The 21021-nt window shown below is 42.9% G+C and overlaps 1 protein-coding gene across 5 annotated transcripts in view; it reads right to left on the reverse strand.

The window, feature by feature from the left end:
• The window catches only part of SAP130 (Sin3A associated protein 130), an 84976-nt gene extending 70513 nt beyond the window's left edge, over nt 1-14463 (reverse strand). For 4 of the 5 annotated variants that reach the window (XM_032412781.1, XM_032412762.1, XM_032412753.1 and 1 more), the window contains exons 1-6: nt 13466-13681; nt 12546-12663; nt 3517-3752; nt 2642-2800; nt 1356-1467; nt 154-278 (exon numbers count right to left, since the gene is read on the reverse strand). In XM_032412781.1, coding sequence (XP_032268672.1) covers nt 154-278; nt 1356-1467; nt 2642-2800; nt 3517-3752; nt 12546-12663; nt 13466-13537 — 822 coding nt within the window. In that variant the 5' untranslated portion in view covers nt 13538-13681. Of the gene's footprint in view, nt 1-153; nt 279-1355; nt 1468-2641; nt 2801-3516; nt 3753-12545; nt 12664-13465; nt 13682-14320 lie in introns of those variants that run through there. The other variant, XM_032412771.1, reaches the window with a different exon arrangement.
• Between the last annotated feature and the right edge of the window lie 6558 nt (nt 14464-21021).

Below are 21021 nucleotides of genomic sequence, written 5' to 3' on the forward strand. Positions count from 1 at the left end.
ATCACAATGTATAGAACTCAACTTTCCTGGCCGCCTCTTGGCAACTACATCAAAAGCCACTTGAGGTCAAAGGACTCTTCCCAGGCTCTAGCAGAGTCAAGAACTGAGTAGGCACCTAGTACTTGCAAGCTGACTACCCACAACCTGACGTGCCTGGATTGGTTGGTGAATGATGTGCTGTACTGCTGGCTGAGCCGTAGCAGCGTTTGGCAACTGGGAAGTCGGCCTCAGGACTGTGGTTACTTTAGAACTGGACATCACAGCAGCAGCAGCTGCTCCTGGAAAAAAATTGTTTGCATTAGTATGGCGTAGGGGCTCACGGTTTACACGGTTCCAATTATATGCCCTAGGAAAATAGTGTGAATCGTTTCTAAACCTTGGTAAGTCAGTAATTTAGCAGAGATGCTGTATGTGTATTTCCCTTCCCTCACGCAGAAAATTAGAAAAATGTGCACTCAAGGGTTGTGATTTGATAAGATTAATAACCTGTCTTGCTTTTTCAAGGACATTCTTAAATGAAACCTGCTGTTGTTTTTTTTCACTACGAGTATGTAGAAGAGAAGCACACACTGAATAGCAGAGCGTGGTGCCACCACCTTCATTTGGGCCAAGGCTCCAGCAGCATAACCACCAGGGAGGGTTCACCTGAACCACCACTGCCTTTGTATTGTCAGCGCGAACATCAACATGGTACGACAGGCAAATGAAATCTTAGTATTTCCATGAAAGTAGTTTTGACCTAACACAGACCCCCTTGCAGTCTATGAACTTCACTCTGAGAACGACTGAATTATGTTACGACCAAGTAAACCTGGTTTTGTACTTGTGAGCCTGATTTTGCCAACAATGATTTAACACTTGCCAATAGAAGGCTACAATTTCTGATCAAGTAGTTGAGAAAACTCATTAAATTTAATATGTGACAACCTATTAGAACTTAATTGTAAGAATAAATTCATCTTATGGCTATGTTACTCGAGTAACCATCATCACTAAACTTTAAGAATAGTCAGTATGTGTATTTCTGACTTTCTCATTAACAACAAAGACCATTATGGACTATCACAGCTTTGAGGAGTTCCTCATTACAAAGAACAATCTTTAGACCGTACTAAAAATTTGAATTGCTTTAAGTTTACACACACAAGCATACACACGCTTGTTGAAATGCAACTATAATTTGCATATACTAGATCACACTTAAAATGTGTATTGTTCTAAGTTTATTTCTGTTGTCCTGTAACTTTAATAAGATGATTCCAGATACATTTTTTGTTAACGGTAACAGAAATCTCTTACCAAACATGTATCTGCCACAGCACTTTGAGAATTTCAACAGAATGTGCAGTTTTTACCTCGAGGTAAATGAGAAGCTCCGATGTGAAGAGGGGGCCCAGGAGCATTGCTGCGGATAATAGACATCTGTACATTTGTGGTCATGATGTGGTGCAGGTTACTGGGATGTCCCTGCAAGAAACAGGATGTAATGTTATTTTCATGCTTGGTTTTAGCCATTGATGCTTAGCCACTGCTTCTAGGAGGTCAGTTGCCTCCAAATGTGGGTCAGGGTATTCCTTTTAGACAGTGAGTATCCCAAGGGAAAGGACATTTCGCTTTTTTTTTACACAACATACTGCATGATGACCTGTGCCAGCAGGCATGTGGTGACTGTGAGGACCCTTCAATGCCTCAAGCCTAGCTAGGTGCTAGATCTCTAATAGATGGACACATTTGACTGTCCACTTTGGGACACTCTCATCTTCAGTATTAGTTTTTCACACTTGTTTTCTCTGCCTTGGCCAAAAGCTTATTTTTTCCTATCCTATTTTCTTTACATGCCACCGCATTCCTTTATGCTATGCAGGACTTCTAAGTAAATGTCAATTAGTACCCAGCAGGTACTCCCCTACGAGTTCTTCAGCTCCCCGCTTAGCTGTCCCTTCCTCACATGCTCCCAGCCCTGACACCAGTGTTTCCCAGGTGGGGGTTCCAGTACTGCTGGGAGTACTCAGCAGTACGATAGAAGAAAGAAAACATAGTGTGTCTTCTTGGAATACCAATTTTTTCTTGAAAACTTGAAGGGAAAGGTTTTAGATTCAGGTTTTTTCACTCTCAGTAATTCAAAATATTTAAGTAAATCACATACACGTTACAGAGTAGGAGTAGAATTTCAGGAAAAAATTTAAGTTAAAACATGAGACTATGAATAAGTGTTCACGACTGGTGAGCTACTTGAGGGAACCTGCTAGGCGCCCAAGAGATACACATTCATTCTCCTCAGAGAAAATCCTAGAAATGCACTACTGTCGTGAGGCTATTCTCAATCCCACACAACTGGACTCTGAGCACCTCAAGGATACAGAATGTCTTATCTAGATTTGTATCTCACACTGAGGGTGGTGCCTCGCACACAGCAGATGCTCGATACATACTGGCCAAATGACAACCACCACTGTGCATGTTGGTTTTACTTCCTGCAGATATCCTTCTCTCTCAAACCTACTATCTTCCCCTTCCAGATATCAGTGACCATTTAATTTTTTATTTAGTACAGTGCCTAATGTACTGCTGGCATTCAATAAATAATGATCAACAGTTTGGCATCTCAGTTTGAAAATCAGCAAATTAAGAGGAAAAAAACCTGTTGTCCACTGATTGTTGCCACAGGAATGGCTGAAGCTTGAGGGATGCTACTCTCCATGGTAACGGTAACCTGCCCTGGAACCTTGGGGGGAAGTGACAAGGTAGAAGGTGGAGCAGGAGCAATGGGACGGCTAGGCATGGTGGGCTTCGGGGGCGGCTGCAAACAGAAAACCACACGAAACATATCAATAGCTTTTTACGAGTGATGCATTTCATTCTATAGTTAAAAGTACACAAATCAAACCTGGAGAGTGCCAGGAAAGATCCAGAAGCCTTATATATTTTATCTCTTAGCATCACAGCTTTTCCACTGAAGTACCAGCATTTCCATTTTACAGATGAGGAAACATACAAAGCAAGGCTATGTCACCTGCTCAAAGCCATGCAGACAGTAAAAACTGGAACTGGGACAGAGGCCCAGATCTGCATGGCTCACAGCCCACATTCTTTCTTCTATACAATGCTGCATCCCACTTTTGGGCGGAAGTAAACAAAACTCCCAGTAACTGAACCATAGCCACAAGGTAATATACAAGGCGATATTCTCAGATATCCCCGAATTAGCAAGCTTTAAAACAAAACCTTGGAGAAGAGTGCCACTCCAAGATAAAATTGAGTTAGCATGCCCATAACTTGAATAAAATCAACGTCAAAACGGATACTAGAAAAGATCCTGTGATGCCAACTGCCCAGCGGCACAAGACTAGGCACTGCAGAACAGCAGAGCTCTAAGTGACAGAGAAGAGCTGAACTGATGGGTCAAAAAGAAAACACTAAGATCCTGGATACAGCCTAAGACTTTGTGAAAATTGTCAGGAAGATTAGCCAGTCTTTAGCTGTGGTTTAATGTGAAATTTTAAACCTCTCCATTACCTTCATAAGTCCCTCGGAAAAGGAGAGTGGCACTGCTGGCGTCAGATGTGCTGGTGGGGCTGTCACTGTGACGGGTGTGCCCGATGCAACAGCATGGTGTGTAGACAACATCTGCACCTGTGGATAGGGCCTTACCACAACAGGCTCTTGCTTCTCTTCGCGGGACTGTAGGGAGCTGCTGGAACCCATGTGCTCCCTGGCAGTGACTTCAGCCTCTCGACTAGATTCATCGTTGACTAGTAAGGATATTAAGGGAGAAATAGCATGTCATACGCTTCCAATATTAATATTAATGAAAGGCACAGCACACACAAGAGTGGCACTTGCAACTAAGTTTCAGGGTTGATAAAGTGACCCTTTCCTTGTGAGATTTTCTTCAGGAGAATCTGGGCATGAGGTTCCCCTAACAGATATCAAACCCAAGAGCCACACCTATGGAACACAGGACTGACTTTGGCTATTCCGACTTTTCCACTCCTATGAACAAAGGGCCTGATAACTATCTAAAACGAACTCAAGGGGCGCCTGGATGGCTCAGTTGGTTAAGGGTCTGCCTTCGGCTCAGGTCACGATCTTGGGGTCCCGGGATCAAGCCCCACGTTGTGGTCCCTGCTCAGCAGGGAGCCTGCTTCTCTCTCCTCCTCTGCTCTTCCCCTTGCTTGTGCTCTCTCTCAAATAAATCAATAATCTTTAAAAAAAAAAATGAATTCAGAAGAGCAAAACTAGATATGATGCTTTCATTTAAGGTATTTATTTAAAAAGTTATAAAAACCTAACATTAAACAATAATTTAAATACAATTCTTTTTTTTTTTAATTTTACTTATTTACTTGAGAGAAAGAGCGCACGCATGTGCACGACTAGGGGTAGGGGCATAGGGAGAGGGAGAAGCAGATTCCCCACTGAGTGTGGAGCCTGATGTGGGGGGCTTGACCCAAGGACCCCAAGCCAAAGTCAGACAGTTAACCAGCCTAGTCACCTAGATGCGCCTAAATACAATTCTTAAGTCTAAGAATTACCCATTTTACTGTTAATAGGTTTTCAAAACAAATTTCCTACAAAGCAAACATGGAAATCTCCATCATTATGACAATGCACACAGCCTTTGAAACTCAATAATTCCACTTATAGGTATGTATCCTATAGATATATGGCATATGTATAAAATGACTCATGTACAAGATTATTTGTTTCCCCATTTTTATTCCAGTAAAGGAAGTTTTAAAACCTACTTGTCTATCAACAGGGGACTCACTATATAAATTATGGTATACTCCCACAAGAGACTACCATGCAACTATAAGAATAAAACAAGGAAGCTTTTTAGGTACTCTCATGAAAAAACTGATAGTGAGCATTATGCAAAAATATCTAAGAATATATAGATGAAAAAAGCAAGGTACAGAACAGTGAAAAAGTAATGAAATATACACAAACATATATGTGTTTATTTTCCTATGTAGAAACATAACTCCCAAAGCATCCTGATTTCTTGACAGGAAATAAAGTGGATTCTGGGATAACAGGGATAAGAGAAATACTTTTCACTGTATACTTTGGGAATTTTGAACCATGAAAACATGTAACCTATTTAAAAACTAACTTAAAAAATCAAGGACCTAATTTAGTAAAAGAGAGTTTGTGAAAATATTATCTCATACGTGTCTATCATTTCCCCAAAATAATATTAGAAAATAGAGATTACACTTATGTAAAAAATTTTAAGTATCTGTAAAACTACGAAGAAAATAAAGATGCTCCCAAAGTCTAACCAAGAGTTAATACGTTGGTAAAACCTTGAGACATTTCTTACCTCTTTAATTTTGGGTGGGTTTTTATTTATGCTACTTTTCAGTGAACTATAACTTTCATGAAGTGCACAAATGTTAATTGTATAGCTCAACGAACTTACACAAACTGAATACACCTGAGTAACCAGCACCCAGCTCAAGATGCAAAACATTCCCCAGAAGCCCTCTGTTCAGCTGGATTCCTCAATATCCCTTCTAAGGATACTCACTATCCTAACCCCTAGCACCACAGATTACTGTTATCTATTTTTGAACTTTATATAAATAGACTCATTGCAAATGTACCCTGTTGTATCTTGCTTCTTTCACTTACAAGTATGAGATCCATGAATGTCATTGCATGTAGCTGCACATCTTTCATTGTCAGTATAGTAGGTCATTGTGGGGATCAACTACAAATTACCCATTTTACTGTTAATAGGCATTTAGATAGTTTTCAGCTTTTTGCTATTATGAGTAGTAGTGCTAATAATACTCCCACATATCTTTTGGTGAACTATTTACCATTTCTCTTGGATATATACCCAGAAGTGAAATTGCTGAGTATTATTGAATATATACTACCTCATTAAAAAAATGCTAAATGAAATTCCATTGCATAGATATACTATAGCTTCTTCTTCTTTTTTTTTTTTTTTTTTTTTAAGTAGGCCCCACGCCCAGCATCGAGGCCAGCGTGGGGCTTGAACTCACGACCCAGAGATTAAGACCTGAGCTGAGATCAAGAGACGGACGCTTAACCAACTAAGCCACCCAGGCACCCCAACTATAGCTTTTTTAACCATTATATCACCGGTGGGCTTTTAGGTTATTCCTAAATTTTTTGCTATTATCAACAACTCAGATAAAAATCTGTACGTACTTTGAGTCCTTGTTCAATGATTTCCTCAGGAAAAAAAATTTTTGAAAATACATGTGCTGGGTGAAAAGACTGATCTATATTTTACATTTTGTTATATACTGATTATTCTCCCTGATCATTCAGATTTTTTAAAAATTTTTATTTTTAAAACCACTTTATGGGTGATGGGTATTAAGGAGGGCAGTTGTGATGAGCACTAGCTATTACATTTAAGTGATGAATCCCTAAAATGTACACCTGAAACGAACATTACCCGATGTATTTTTTTTTTTTTTTTTTTTAAAGATTTTATTTATTCATTTGAGAGAGAATGAGATAGAGAGAGAGCATGAGAGCGGGGAGGGTCAGAGGGAGAAGCAGACTCCCTGCCGAGCAGGGAGCCCGATGTGGGACTCGATCCCGGACTCCAGGATCATGACCTGAGCCGAAGGCAGTCGCTTAGCCAACTGAGCCACCCAGGCGCCCCTACCCGATGTATTAACTAGAATTTTTTTTAAAACTTGAAATCAAAACAAATAAAACCACTTTATTGATGTACAATTTACATACAATAAAATGGCTATTCTAAGAGTGGAGAGTTCAACAAGAGTTTTTTTACATTCTTACCAACAACTTAGGAGCAGAATGGCTGGGTCAAATGATAAGTAAATATTTAACTTTATGAGACTGCTGGAATACCTTCCAAAATGGTTGTACCCATGTTATGTTCCTGTCAGCCAGTGTATTAGAGTTCTGGCAGCTCCTCATCCTCCAATTCTTGATACACAGATATTCTAGTGGGTGTACAGTGGGTCTCTCATTGTGGTTTTAATTAGAATTTCCATGACTAGTGATGTTGGAAATCTTTTATGTGACCACAGGCCATTCATATATATCTTCCTTTGTGAAGTGTATGTGTCTCTCTTTTGTCCGTTTTTTAGTTAATCAGCTTTACTGAGATACAATAAAAAACCCACTAATTCTTTATATAAAATTAGATAAAAGTTTACAAAAGTAGACAGTACTACAGGGCTCCTGCGTGGCTCAGTTAAGCATCTGACTCTTGATTTCAGCTCAGGTCATGATCTAAGGGTTGTGAGATCGAGCCCTGCGTTGACATTCTCTCCCTCTGCCCCACCCTCTAAAAAAAAAAAAGTATACAGTACTGTAACTACAATAAAATCACGATACAAAACATTTTCCATTATTCTCACTGGTTCATACATGCCCCTTGGCAGGCAATTCCCTCCCTCCCACCCTCCTATCCCTCAGAAACCACTAATCTGCTTTCTAACACTACAGCTTTGTGTTTTCTGGAATTTCATGCAAACAATCATACGATATGTGGTTCTTTTTTTTTAACGATTTTTTTATTTGAGAGAGAGAGCACGTGTGTCAGCGTGTGGGGGTGGGGAGAGAGAGAAGGCAGAGGGAGAGAATCCCAAGCAGACTCCCCACTGAGCCCAAGGCAGGGCTTAATCCCAAGACCCTGAGACCATGACCTAAGCCGAAACCAACAGTTGGGACGCTCAACCAACTGAGCCACCCAGGCGCCCCAGTACAATATATGGTCCTTTGTGTCAGTCTGCTTCCCTCTCTTAGTACAGTTGACCCTTGAGCAACATGGGTTTGAATTGCATGGCTTCACTTATATGTCGATTTTTTTTTTTTTTTTAGATTTTATTTATTTGGGGGGGGGAGAGAGAGTGTAAGCGGGGTCAAGGGACAGAGGGACAGGAAGAAGCAGACTCCCTGCTAAACAGTGAGCCTGATGGGGGTGCTCAATCCCATGACCCTGGGTTCATGACCTGAGCCGAAGGCAGATGCTTAACCAATGAAGCCACCCAGGTGCCCCTATGTTGATTTTGGTTTTTTTTTGGATAAATACAGTACAGTGCTATAAATGATTTTCTCTTATGCTTTTCTTAATACATTTTCTTTTCTCTAGCTTACTTTATTATAAACATATGGTATATAATATATATAAAATATAAATATTTATTGATTGTTTATATTATCAGTAAAGCTTCCATTCAACAGTAGGCTATTAGTAGTTAAGTTTTTTGCGGAGTCAAAGTTACACTCAAATTCCTGACTGCACAGAGGGTCAGTGACCCTAACCCCCAGGTTGTTCAAGGGTTAAGTGTATATGTTTTTGAGGTTCTTCTATGTTGTTCTATAGACCAGATGTTCGTTCCTTTTTAATGTTGAGTAGTATTCCATTGTACATATAAACCAAACTTTATCTAGTCACCAGCTAATAAATTCTGGATTGTTTCCAGTTTTTGGCTATTATGAATACTGCTTCTATAAACACTGAAGTATTGGTCTTTTGACATATATTTTCATTTATCTGGGTAAATATCTAGGAATGGGACTGCTAGGTTGTATGGTAAGTTTATATTTAACTTTATAGGATACTGCCAAACCGTTTTCCAAAGTGGTTAGATTATTTTGCATTCCCACAAATAACGTATGACTTCTACTTGTTCCACAAACACATCAAACTTGGTATTTTTAGTCATTCTAGTGGATGCCTACTATTTTCTGTGGTTTTAATTTGCATTGCCCTGAGGATTAATACTATTGAGTATCTTTTATGTGCTTATTGGACATTCAGATAGCATCTTTGGTGATGTGTCTATTCAAATATTTTGCCCATTTAAAAAAAATCAGGCTGTCTCATATAGCAAAAGCTACTGAGTTACAAGGGTTCTTTGTATATTCAGGATATAAGCCCTTTGCAGATATATTTATTGCAACCATCTTCTCAATTTGTGGCTTGCCTTTTTATTTTGTTAACAGTGTCTTTTAAAGAGTAGACACTTTTAATTTTAATAAAGTATAATATACCAGTTGCTGTTGTAATTAGTGTTTTTTGCAACCTAAACAATTTTTGCTCACCCCAAGGTCATAAGCAGTTCCCATGTTTTCTTCTAGAAATTTTAAGTTTTACATTTAGATCCACGATACATGTGAGTTAATTTTTGTGTATGGCGAAAGTAAAGGTCAAGGTTCATTTTTTCCATATGGATATTCTGGTGTTCAAGCACTATTTTGTTTAAAAGACTATCATTTCCCCATTGAATTATCTATGTACATTTGTCAAAAATCAATTGACCATTATGTGTGGGTCTATTTCTGGATCCTCCACTTTCAGTGATCTATATTTCTATCTTTATGCCAATATCACACTGTCTTGATTAATGTAGCTTTACAGCAAGTCTTGAAGTAAGGTAGTAGAGTCCGCCAACTTTCTTCATTTTTTTTTTTTTAGGGGTCAAAATTGCTTCGGCTGTTGTAAGTCCTTTGGCTTCCATATAAATACAGATTCAGCCTGACAATTTTTACAAAAGGACATAATAGGATTTTGATTAGAATTTTTTTTTTTAATTTACAGATCCCTTTGGGTAGAACTATTATCTTAAAAATACTGAGTGTTTCAAAAGATGAGTATGATTGATCATTTCATTTATCTAGGTTTTTAATTGTTCTCAGTCACGTTTTTCATAGTTTTCTAACCCCAAGTCTTACATACATTTTGTTAATTTACCCTTAAGTGCTTTGTGGGGTTTTTTTTTGATGCTATTGTAAATGACATTTAAAAAATTTCATTGTTCATTGCTAGTACTAAAAATAACTGGTTTTTATACACTGAACTTTTATCCTGCAACCTTTACTAATTTCACTTATTAGCTCTAATGGCTTTTTCAATATATGATCTTTACAGATGATCATGTTGTGAACCTTCCCTGTTGTCCAAACAGATTTTTCCCAATTAAATTTTTAAGGGAAATGGACAATTTCGTAACTTTCTCCCAAACCTATTTGTTCAGGAACATTTTGATTTTTGACAATTTCATTATAATATAATTTACTGACTATTCCGTTAAGCTCTTTTTAGAATCATTTAGAACCAAAAGGATCTTGAAAGAATAGTTAAGAAAACTTGTTGTAATCCATACTTCTGACCTTTGAACATGTATTTGAAATTCTGATATGCTTAGGATCCCAAATTAGTTCTTCTAATAAAAGCAATTGGAAATATAGAGAAATATTTAACTCCTTACGGAAAAACTTTTCTTTCTCAGAGTCACTGAAGGAAAAAACATACACGCTATTCAGAAGTAAAATTACAAACAATTTTGGTCTAAGTCAATGATTTCCTTCTCAACAAAATCTGAGGGCAATTATTGCTAATTGACACCCTTTTTTGTTTTGTTTTTAAAGATTTTATTTATTTATTTGACCGGCGGGGCGGGAAGCAAGCACAAGCAGGGGGAGCAGCAGGCAGAGGAAGAGGGAGAAGCAGGCTCCCCATGGAGCAGGGAGCCCAACTCAGGGCTCGATCCCAGGACTCCGGGATCATGACCTGAGCCAAAGGCAGATGGCTAACCGACTTAGCCACCCAGGCACCCCTGACCCCGTTTTTAATAAGCAATATAATTCTTTGTAAATAGATGTTCAAAAATATTCTCTTTAAGCTATACTTCTTTAAATTATTCTATGAATTTATATCAAAGACAATTCGTCAAAAATATCTGTTTAGTAGCAAAGAACTTTAAGTAGCTCTATAAGGACTTGTTGGCCACTATTTTTGTGCCCTACAATGTAGCAAGTATAGCACATACAAAGGTACACAAGGTTCCAAGTTCCAGAACATGATTCCAGCCTTCAGGTCCTACCCCTGACTCCTGTGGTCTAGTCACAAAGACCTCCTAGAGAAAGTGACATCTGAGATGAAACTCAAGGAAGGACAGGAATTAACCAGATAAGTGAGTGTGTAAAGGAAGAAGGAAGATTGTGTATAAAGACTCAAGGTCAAGAATATTGGGAACTTTTTGTCATTCGTTTAGAAAACAAGTAGTTACTATTAAGCAGGAGACAAGAAGTAGCTTAAAATTACTTCAAGTCTAAAGAGAACTCAGATAAATTTGTAATAAAAACTAAGTTGGCTGGAGGGAAGCAAAGGGACAATGAGGCTGAAACATCAGACAAAGGTCCACAGCTCACATATAAGAGCCAGAGACAGAGCAGTTAAAGATGATGCCCGTGTTCCTGGTTTGAGCAATGAGCAGACAGTGATACCATTTACCATGATAAGGAACTTAGGAAGCAGACGGTGAAGAAAAAGGAATAGAAAAAGGAATACTTTACTTTGCAATGTCATCTTTTTACTTGATACATATATAGAGAGAGAGAGAAAGAGAGAGAGAGAGAAAGACTACTTGAAGGAGTACCTCAACTTTAGCACTGTTGACTGGACCAGATACTCTGTTGTGGAGGGCTGTCCTGCCCATTTGCGATGTTTAGCAGCATCCCTGGCCTTTAAATATCAGATGCCAACAGCACCCCCTACTTGTGACAACCAAAAATGTATCCAGACAATGCCAAATATTCCCTGGACTGCAAAATCATCCCTGCTGAAGACCACTGATCTACAGCACTCAAAGGGCATACCACTAAAAACTAAGTGCATATATGTGTATATATTCAGTTGACCCTTGAACAATGCAGGGGTTAGGGGTGATGACCACACCTGCAGTTGAAAATCTGCATATAACTTTTGACTCCCCAAAAGCTTAACTACTAATAACCTACTGTTGACTGGAAACGTTGCCTGTAACAGTCAATTAATATGTATTTTGTATGTTACATATATTATATATTCTTACAATAAAGCTACAGAGAAAATGTTATTAAGAAAATCATAAGGAAGACAAAATACATTTACAGTACTGTACTATGTTTATCAGAAAAAACTCACATGTAATGGACTTGTACAGTTCAAACCTGTGCTTTACAAGGGTTGACTGTACTTTTTCTTTTAAACCTTCTTTCCTAGCTCATAGGCTCCTAAAAGGCAAGAACTATGCCTTAAACACCTTTGGACTCCCCCATGGCACTATTATACCTCTGGGCCTTAAAGGAGAACACATTAATGTATTTAAAATATAGTTCTCATAGGCATGCTTCGCTGTAAGTTTCACGTATACTCTAGTATACGTGAAAGGATTAAAAAAGGAATTAAAAAAAAAAACCTTGTTTATTTATAAAGGGAGGAGGGGCAGAAGGAGACGGAGAGAGAGACTCTTAAGCAGGCTCCATGCCCGGCGCAGAGCCTGACGTGGGGCTCAATCTCACAACCCTGAGATCGTGACTTGAGCTGAAATCAAGAGTCAGACGCTTAACCAACTGAGCCACCCAGGCACCCTCAACAAACCTTGTTTAAATTAGAACTGTAATATATCCTTTCTCCAAATTCAATAACCTAGTACTTACTAAAATCCCACAAGGAATTTGCTAATTTTTAAATGAAAAAAACTGGCAATATTCTTAAAGCAAGAAGCGATAGAGAAGACTGTCACACATCTCACCTGTGGCAGCTGGGTTTATCAATCCTGCAGAACCACTGTTTGCAATCTGTGAAGGAGCTTGGCTTAGCCCAGTGGAAGGGGTTCCTAACCGAGGAAACTGCTGAGAACTCATTTCCACCTGCAGTGCATACAGTCACATGGTTATTACTAAATTCTCACATTAGAATCAATAATGAGAAATTAAAGCATCTCCAGTACCTATACTTTCCCTTAGAAAAGCAAATGCAGCTTCATGCACCTAAAACGATTACTTGTGATCAACATACGGTGCAGAAATGGTCTAAATTCTGTAAGTTTTTAAGGGACATGGATTCAAGTAATAGTAAAATCGTTTGCGTGGTGTTGGGGTATACTATGACACTCCGAAAATACAGATTACCACTCTAAAAAATCAACACTGAATTCTGTACAACAGCCATATAATGGGTATTAACCCAATACATAGATATCTGTATAAAGTTCTATGGAAAACAGCATATTCCTTTGAAAGACTGAAGCTCACACCAAGGTGAACACAACTGTCATCAGTATGTCATAGCAGGAACCCGGGGGGAGATGCCCTGCTCTAAGAAATCGGAAAGCTTACATCAAGACCTAATCCAAAAGGAACTCTCAAATGGTTTTCTGCACAGGCCTCCATTTACCGATTTCCTCCCCCTTTTCTCATAGACCCCCTACTGAGCCAGAGGAACCAGAGACCTTCACCACTTTCTCTACAATCGACCCCCACTTTTCCCTCAGGAGCCAAGCTCTACCGATATTCCCAATTCGCACGCAACCCCACCCCCACCCCGAACCCCACCGCTGATATCGCAGAACACAGGTTTCCAGAGACATTTCGGGTGTCTGAGACTTAGTCTTGGAGGGTGGGGGAGGACGGCGTTCTGGGGAGCCCCAGGACAAGCGGTGTGCCTCTTTACCTGCAGCCGCCGCCCGCCGCCCGCACCTCCGGCTTCCATCTCGCCGGGCTGGGGGTGCCGCGGAGGGCCCATCTCGGTGGCAGCGCTGGGCTCCTGGGTCGTGGAGAGGGCTCCTGCCGGAGCGCGCCTTGGGCCCGCGGCTGTCCAGCCCCGCCGGCCCCGCTCACCCCCGCCACCCGGCCGCGGCTCCTCTCCAGTCTTCTTCCCCCGAACCTGCCCCTACCTCCCCCGCCCGCCCATTGGCCCCACGCCGGCCGCGTCACTCGAGGGCCCGCACCAATCCGCGGAGGCCTGCGCGCTCTGATCCCGCCCCACCCTCCCGCCGACTCCCAGCCAATCAGGCGCGAGCCTCGCAGGGGCAGCCCAAACCCCTCGAGGCTGAGCCAATGGCAAAAGAAGACAAGCGCTCCCGGCGAAGGGGGCGGGGAGGTAGGAGGCCCCGCCTCGGTCGGGGTCTGAAAGCGGCGGGCGCAGGGCCCGGATGTGGAGAGTCACTTTAAACTGCTCCAGGAGCCAAACTCCCTGGGCCGCCCGCCCGCCGGCGCTTCCCCGGCCGCTCCACTTCCCCGCCAGGGCCCACGCCCGCCACGCCCCCAAGCCCGAAACAGCCCACCCCTCCTGGAGCCTCTCCCTTCCTTGCCGCAGGACACCCGGTCCCTGCCGCCGGCCCAACCGCCGTGCCCAGCTCGTGAAAGAGCCTAGGTCTGAGCCGCAGCAGACGAGACACCGCTGCCCTTCCCCAGGGACGCACAGCGGGACGGACGCTGCAGCCCGGCTCGGCCGCCCCGCCCCCTCGTCTCCTCCCCTCTCCTCCCCTCTCCTCCCCTCCCCTCCCGGAGCCCGTCCCGCCATTACCTGGGTGCTGCGCCGAGGGGCCGCCGCGCCGCCTCGAGCTCGCTCCCGTGCGCTCTCCGCCTGTGGGGCCGACGTCCTCGGGCTCCGGACCCGCCGCCGCCGCCGGGGCGCTAGCACTCTGTCCCCCACCCCTCAGCCCAGCGCCGCTGCTTCCGCCGCCGTAACGAGCCTCTCACCTATTGGCTGGGGTAGGCCCCGCCCTCCTCTGGGGAAGCCAGTCACCGCTCAGTATGAGCGGGAGAGCGGACGGGCCTGCCCCTTGGGGCCGCGGAGGCCTCTGGGAAATGTAGTCCCCTGTGTCAGGAGGGCGGGCCTGGGCGGGACCTCCAGGCGACCCGGCCGGTGCAACACACCCCTTTGCTGCCTAGAGTGGGTTCTGCCTTTTCTCTTTGCTTAGTGAAGAGGTAGTGGATTCCCACCCTTCTGCCTCAGCTGATGGCACTAGGTTTCATTTTACTAAGGGAGGTGCGGCACGGGAAAAGGGTAATGGAGGCCGACTGTAGCGGGACGAAGAGGCCGCAGGCAGGGCCGAGGGTTTTCCTGACTGTGCTCACTTCCCCGCGCCGCGTTGTGGGACTTGATGTCACCACCGAAGGCGACGGCCGGCAAAGCTTAAGCATCGTTGGAGAATCGGGTGCGCTGAACTGGAGCGATTCTGTCGGGTTTGCGCCGAGCGCGCCGCCTCGAGAGCTGCGCACCGGCCTTGGCAGTCTCAGAGCCGGGCTCCCTCTGGTTAAAGCAGACTGACTCAGAGAGGGGCTCTAGGCACAGGACTCGGGCACTGTGCACTTATTCAGTTTTTCCAGATTACAAAGAAGAGAAGGGGGATGGTGTTGCTTTGTTGTTGTTCTGTTTGGGGTGGAGGATTGGAGTTTGTACACCTGTGGAAGTCTTAGCCAAAATTGGTGAAGCAAAATTTGGATCTGTTAATAGATTACGTCCCCCTTCTCCTTTTCAGATGGTAATTTAGGCCTGGAGTTTTGTAACTAGTTAGAAATAAGGGGGGGGGGGGAGGAGGTCAAATCCCTCCTTCCTATCCTGCACAGCTGTGTAAGATAACTGCTGCTAGGAAGACAGTAGCTCATAGCAACAAGGATGAGTCTCAAGTACCCCTCTCCTTCCTCAAGCCACTTTCTTTTCTCACTTTCTTCCCTTCTCAAATTTCTTCTAAAAGTAACTGATGTGACACATTGTAGCCTCCTCTCTCCTTAAGCAGTCTATAACCCTTGTCGGATTCTGCTCCTGCCACCCTTCTCAAACTGCTCCCCAAAAGTTGCCAGTGACCTACTTCACCCAGTGGTCCTTGCTTAGCCCTCCTCATGTCTAGCTTACCAACAGTAATTCCTCCTTAAAACGTTCTTCCCTTTTCCTCTATAACCACACTCTCTCCTGGTTCTACTCCTATCCGTATCAAGCTCCATTATACCCTTTTTTTCTCACAAATACAGCATTCTCCAAGGCTCCTACCATCTTATAATGCTATACTATCTTCCTAACTGGTTTAAGCACTCTCACATTTTCAACTATCATTCTTGATAATGACTCAAAATCTTATCTACACAATGACTTCCCTCTGAGTTGTACACCTACAGTTCCACGAATATGTCTTACAACCCCTGGATGGTAACAGATTGAACACCTTTATTGATTTGCCTCACCTGTGAGCTCCTTCTGATTTCTGGGTTTGATGAATGACATCACCATCCTCTCCAGAGGCCTTTGGTTTTATTGTTGTTTTCCACTTTTCCATCTTCCAGTGTCACCATATGTACCTCTGTCCCCCCTTTCCAATGGCTTCCATCGCCTTGGCTCAAGCTTTCACGATTTCTTGTCTGGATTATAGTAGTGCTGTAACTGAGTGCCCCCACCTGAATCTCTTCCTACTCCCAATCTGTCCTCTACAGAGTTCTTTTTTTAAAACATTAATCTGAGTCCATTCTTCCCATCCACGATGTTCCAATAACTTCAGAATAAATCTTTAAATCCAGTATTCAAGGTCTGAATACTTCAGTCTCTCCTACTCAAACATAGAGTAGTCTGTCAACAGTAGTTTCCACTAATTCTCCACACAGTTTGACTTCCAGGACTTGGCTCAAGGCTGATGTGCCTTCTATACGGCCCCAACGTTCAACGATCATTTGGTAGAGTTCTGCCGATTCTACACTACCTACTTGGAAAGAAAATTATTTCTCTTCTCCTGCAAGCTTTCCTTGAATTCCTCTCCTCCCCTCTCCCCCCACAGGATACTTCCTAGAACTTCTTCAGTACTTCTAATACAGCACTAATCTGTCTACTCTGTATTACTCCTGGAGTAGGCAGAGAGAGAAATTACTCATCTTTAGATCTCCAGTCAACAGGAAGGATTCAATAAATGTTTGCTGAGTATAGTCACAGACACATCATAATACATGGATGAAATCTGAGTTTTCCTTAGTTATTAGGGACAGTCTCTGCTGCTTTATTCGTATGTCTCCTGTCCTTCATATCATGGATACTTGAAGGAAAATCCGTGATTATGTTGCTAGGTTTTAGAATCCCCATCCACTGAGCTTGGTGTGCTGAAGACACACCAAGACACTCCTTGTGCCCCATCTGGGCTGAATCTTCCATACATCTCAGGTGTTTAAGCCCCCTGTCAGTTTCAGGGGCTTATTAGTATCTTGGGTCTTGATAATGATGTTGCTCACATAAGATAGTTTGGATGGATTGAGCAAAGACACCAACAGGTACCAGAGCTGCTGGGTGGTTATCTACAGTTAGGCAAGTAACTACTGCCCTTTTCCAACAAAGAGGACAGGTTCTCAATGCAAGTGTCCTGTGGTGGTCAGTCAAGTGTCAGTGGCCAGCCTCTAAGTGTTGGTGAATCTGTAGCAGGCCTTTGGACCTTCAGTGGCTCTCAGTCTGTAAGAGCCTGGGTGGTCTAATGATACTCTTTGTGGTTCCTCTAAGTCCAGATACTCCCCTTGGCCCAGCTCTTCAGCCAGAGAAGAATAGTCCCTTCTAGTTCACTCATCTGTAAAGCGAGAATACCATTACTTATCTCCATCCTGTATAGATTAAATGAGCTACAGATATAGAGGGTGTAATGCTTTTGAACTTTGTCATATCCATTTTTTAATTTTTAATTTTTTAATTAATATATAATGTATTATTTGTTTAAGGGTACAGGTCTGTGATTCATCAGTCTTACACAATACCCAGCGCTCACCACAGCACATACCCTTCCCAATGTCCATCACCAGCCATCCCATCTCTTCTCCCCTCCAGCAACCTTTAGTTTGTTTCCTATGATTAAGAGTCTCTTATGATTTGTCTCCCTCTCTGGTTTCATCTTGTTTCATTTTTTCCTCTCTTCCCCTATGATTCTATGTCTTGTTTCTTAAAGTCTGCATATCAGTGAGATCATATGATAATTGTCTTTCTCTGATTGACTTATTTCGCTTAGCATAATACCCTCTAGCTCCATCCATGTCACTGCAAATATCAAGATTTCAATTTTTGATGGCTGCATAATATTCCATCACACACACACACACACACACACACACATAATATTCCATCACACACACACACACATAATATTCCATTACACACACACACACACACACACACACATACCACATCTTCTTTATCCATTCATCTGTCGATGGACATCTGGACTCTTTCCATAGTTTGGCTATTGTGGACATTGCTGCTAGAAACATTGGGGTGCACGTACCCCTTCGGATCACTACATTTGTATCTTTGGGGTATATACCCAGTAGTGCAATTGCTGGGTCATAGGGTAGCTCTATTTTCAACTTTTTGAGGAACTTCCATACTGTTTTCCAGAGTGGCTGTACCAGCTTGCATTCCCATTCATTGTTTTTATAACCTTCATTCAGTTTATTACTCAGGCAGTCTCAGCATCTATTTCCTCCTGGTACCACATTCTGTGCCACTGTCCCTACCCCAAATGCACCTATTCCAGGTGTGGTGGATAGACCCTAGGATGACCCCTCGTGATCCTCCTCCTGGTGTTTCTTCCCTTGTGTAATTCCTTTCCCTTGAATGTGAGCAGGACCTGTGATTTGTTCTAACTAATAGAAAATGGCAAAGGTGATGAGATGTCACTTCCCTGACCATTTTATGTTCTTTGAGACTGTCTTGCTGTCAGACTTGCTCTAGAGGCTCCCACCTGGCCTGATGAAGCAACCATGTGACATGGCAAGGAACTATAGGTGGTCTGTAGGAACTGCAAGCAACTTCTGGGATTTGAGTGTGGCTTCCAGAAAACATCTGCAAGAGTTTGGACCCTCAGTCCTACACACCAAGGAAGTGGATTCTACCAACAACTGGGTGAGCTTGGAATTTGATTCTTCCTTAGTCAAGCTTCCAGATGAGAACCTAGACCAGTTGATACCTTGATTGTCACCTTATGAGACTCCAAGCAGGAGACCAAGCTAAGATACACCTGGACTCCTGACCCACAGAAACTATGAGATAATAAATGTGTGTTGTTTCAACCTGCTAATTTTGTGGTAATTTGTTAACATGCAGCAATAGCTAACTAGTACCCCCAGAGTAGGGTGGCATCTGACCCCAGGGCATCTATTCTATATAGGCTGTCTTAAAGGAATGTTCTGTCCAAACTAGAAGGAATATAATTACCCAACCTTTTCAATTCTCTCCAGAATTTGAAAGTAGAATTTGAAATATAGAGAAGAAGAGAAGGAGCAGAAGCTGAAAAGCCTGAGCTTCATGGAAGCCACAAGAAAAGCAAGCCAGAAATTGGCTGAAACCATAGACAGAAAAGAGCAGCATGGAGTTCCTGAGAACCACGGGTAGTCAGGGGAAACCCACAGAAGTAGAAACACATAGGGGCCAATTTAACAGGCGGTGGGTGGGAGATGGACAAACACCTCTTAGAAAGCCAGAGCAACCAGCTAAGTCTCTGGAATTGACCAGGAGCCTTGTGGGTCTTCATCTGCAGCCCACTCTTTATGAGCCAGAGTGAACCCATCTTCTTCACAGCCATTCACAACTTGTTGATAAATGCACGTTAACTTGAGTGAGTCTCACTATGGCTGCCAAAAGCTGTCAAGGTGAAGTGTGAAGTCTGAAGGTAGGCAGTGCAGAGTGGATACAGTGGTTGCACCATCTATAAAGATCCAGATTACTGTCTCCTGCTCTGCCACATTTCATCTGCTGCCTCATGATCCAGGTTGGCAGCACTGGCGCTAGCCATCTACTACTCTCTTTCCACTCCAACCGGTCTCATGTTAAGTGGACATTAGATACAAGTGAATTGTGACACTAACCACCCAGTAAGTGCAAGGCTCACAGGTTGAGGGCAGAGTCCACCACAGGCTGTCCTCACTTCTGATGCCAGCCACAAGTCTCAGGGGCCCCCCAGGCCACCTGAACTTCTGACTGACTGGCTAGAAATTCAGGGGTTCCCATTAATTTGTTTAATAATTCACTAGGATGACTCACAAAACTCAGGAAAGCACTATAGTTACAGCTACTGTTTCATTATAAAGGATACACAGAGGGGGAGATCTGAGAGGAAGGGCAGATCTTCCATGTCCTCTCCTCATAGAATTGGGGTGCATCACCCTCCCAGCACATCAATGTGTTCACCAACCAGGAAGCTCCTCTGAAATTCAATGTGCAGAATCTTTATCATTGTTTCATTACATAAGCATGATCAATTAAATCATTGCCCACATGACTGAACTCAATCTCCAGCCCCTTTTCCATCCCCAGAGCTGAAAGTCCCTGCCCTCTGCCCCCATCCTTAAAGCTATCTAAAGGCCCACCAGGAGTCACCTTATTAACATAACAAAATCACCCTCATCATCCAGGAAATCCCAAGTGTTTTTGAACCTTGATGCCAGAAACCCAGCAGAAAGACCACAGAAATTATTTATTATACCACAGCATTACATCTGTATTTTAGCCAGGAGTAAGGAGCAAAGAAGGCCCCATCCTTTCCACTTGAAGACACTTACTGGAAGCTGCACAGGACTATTCCACTAATAACTAGTGGATGGAACACGGACCCCGTGTTGCAAGGGATTCTGGGGACTGCAGGCATTTTCCTTAACAGTAATGTGAATAGCTAAAAATTGAAGATACTATTTTTAGGAAAGAAGGGAAGATTGGTGTTTCAGTAGGCAATGGGTGGTATATGCACATAACTCATGCAAAGGATGGAGAGAAACACAAAAGGCAGAAAGAAAGTTTTTTCATTTCAGCCTCTGTGGGAAGTTGAGATGTCAAGGAGCCACTAACACAGCTGTGAACAGTTTCCATGGTAACAGATGCCAGTGTCCTGGCCCCCAACCCTGAGATCTGGCAGTGGCTGCCAGGAGCAGAGCTGTGAGTGTGCCCACATGAGAGGCTAGGTTACTGTCTATGGTGTCAGGAAGGACAAGAAAGATCACAGCAGCAGCCAGAGGCGAAGAAAATGGCACACATCCCATGGAACAGACAGGAAGAATGGACCACTCATTCCACCAATAGACTGAGTGACGGGCACTCTGCAGAGGCTGGTTATGCAGAGCCCAATGAAATATATCCATCACCACCCTTGGAGAGCATGTATAAATACAATAAAACTTCCCTGCAGAGGGGTAGAGGCAGAATCACAGAACTAATAGGTGGTGACCGTTATTATGACAGTATCTTTACTCCCAGGCTTGTGTAGCCATAGAAAT

The sequence above is a fragment of the Phoca vitulina genome, unplaced genomic scaffold (assembly GCF_004348235.1).
Source record: "Phoca vitulina isolate PV1807 unplaced genomic scaffold, GSC_HSeal_1.0 scaffold1, whole genome shotgun sequence".
Taxonomy (NCBI): Eukaryota; Metazoa; Chordata; class Mammalia; order Carnivora; family Phocidae; genus Phoca; species Phoca vitulina.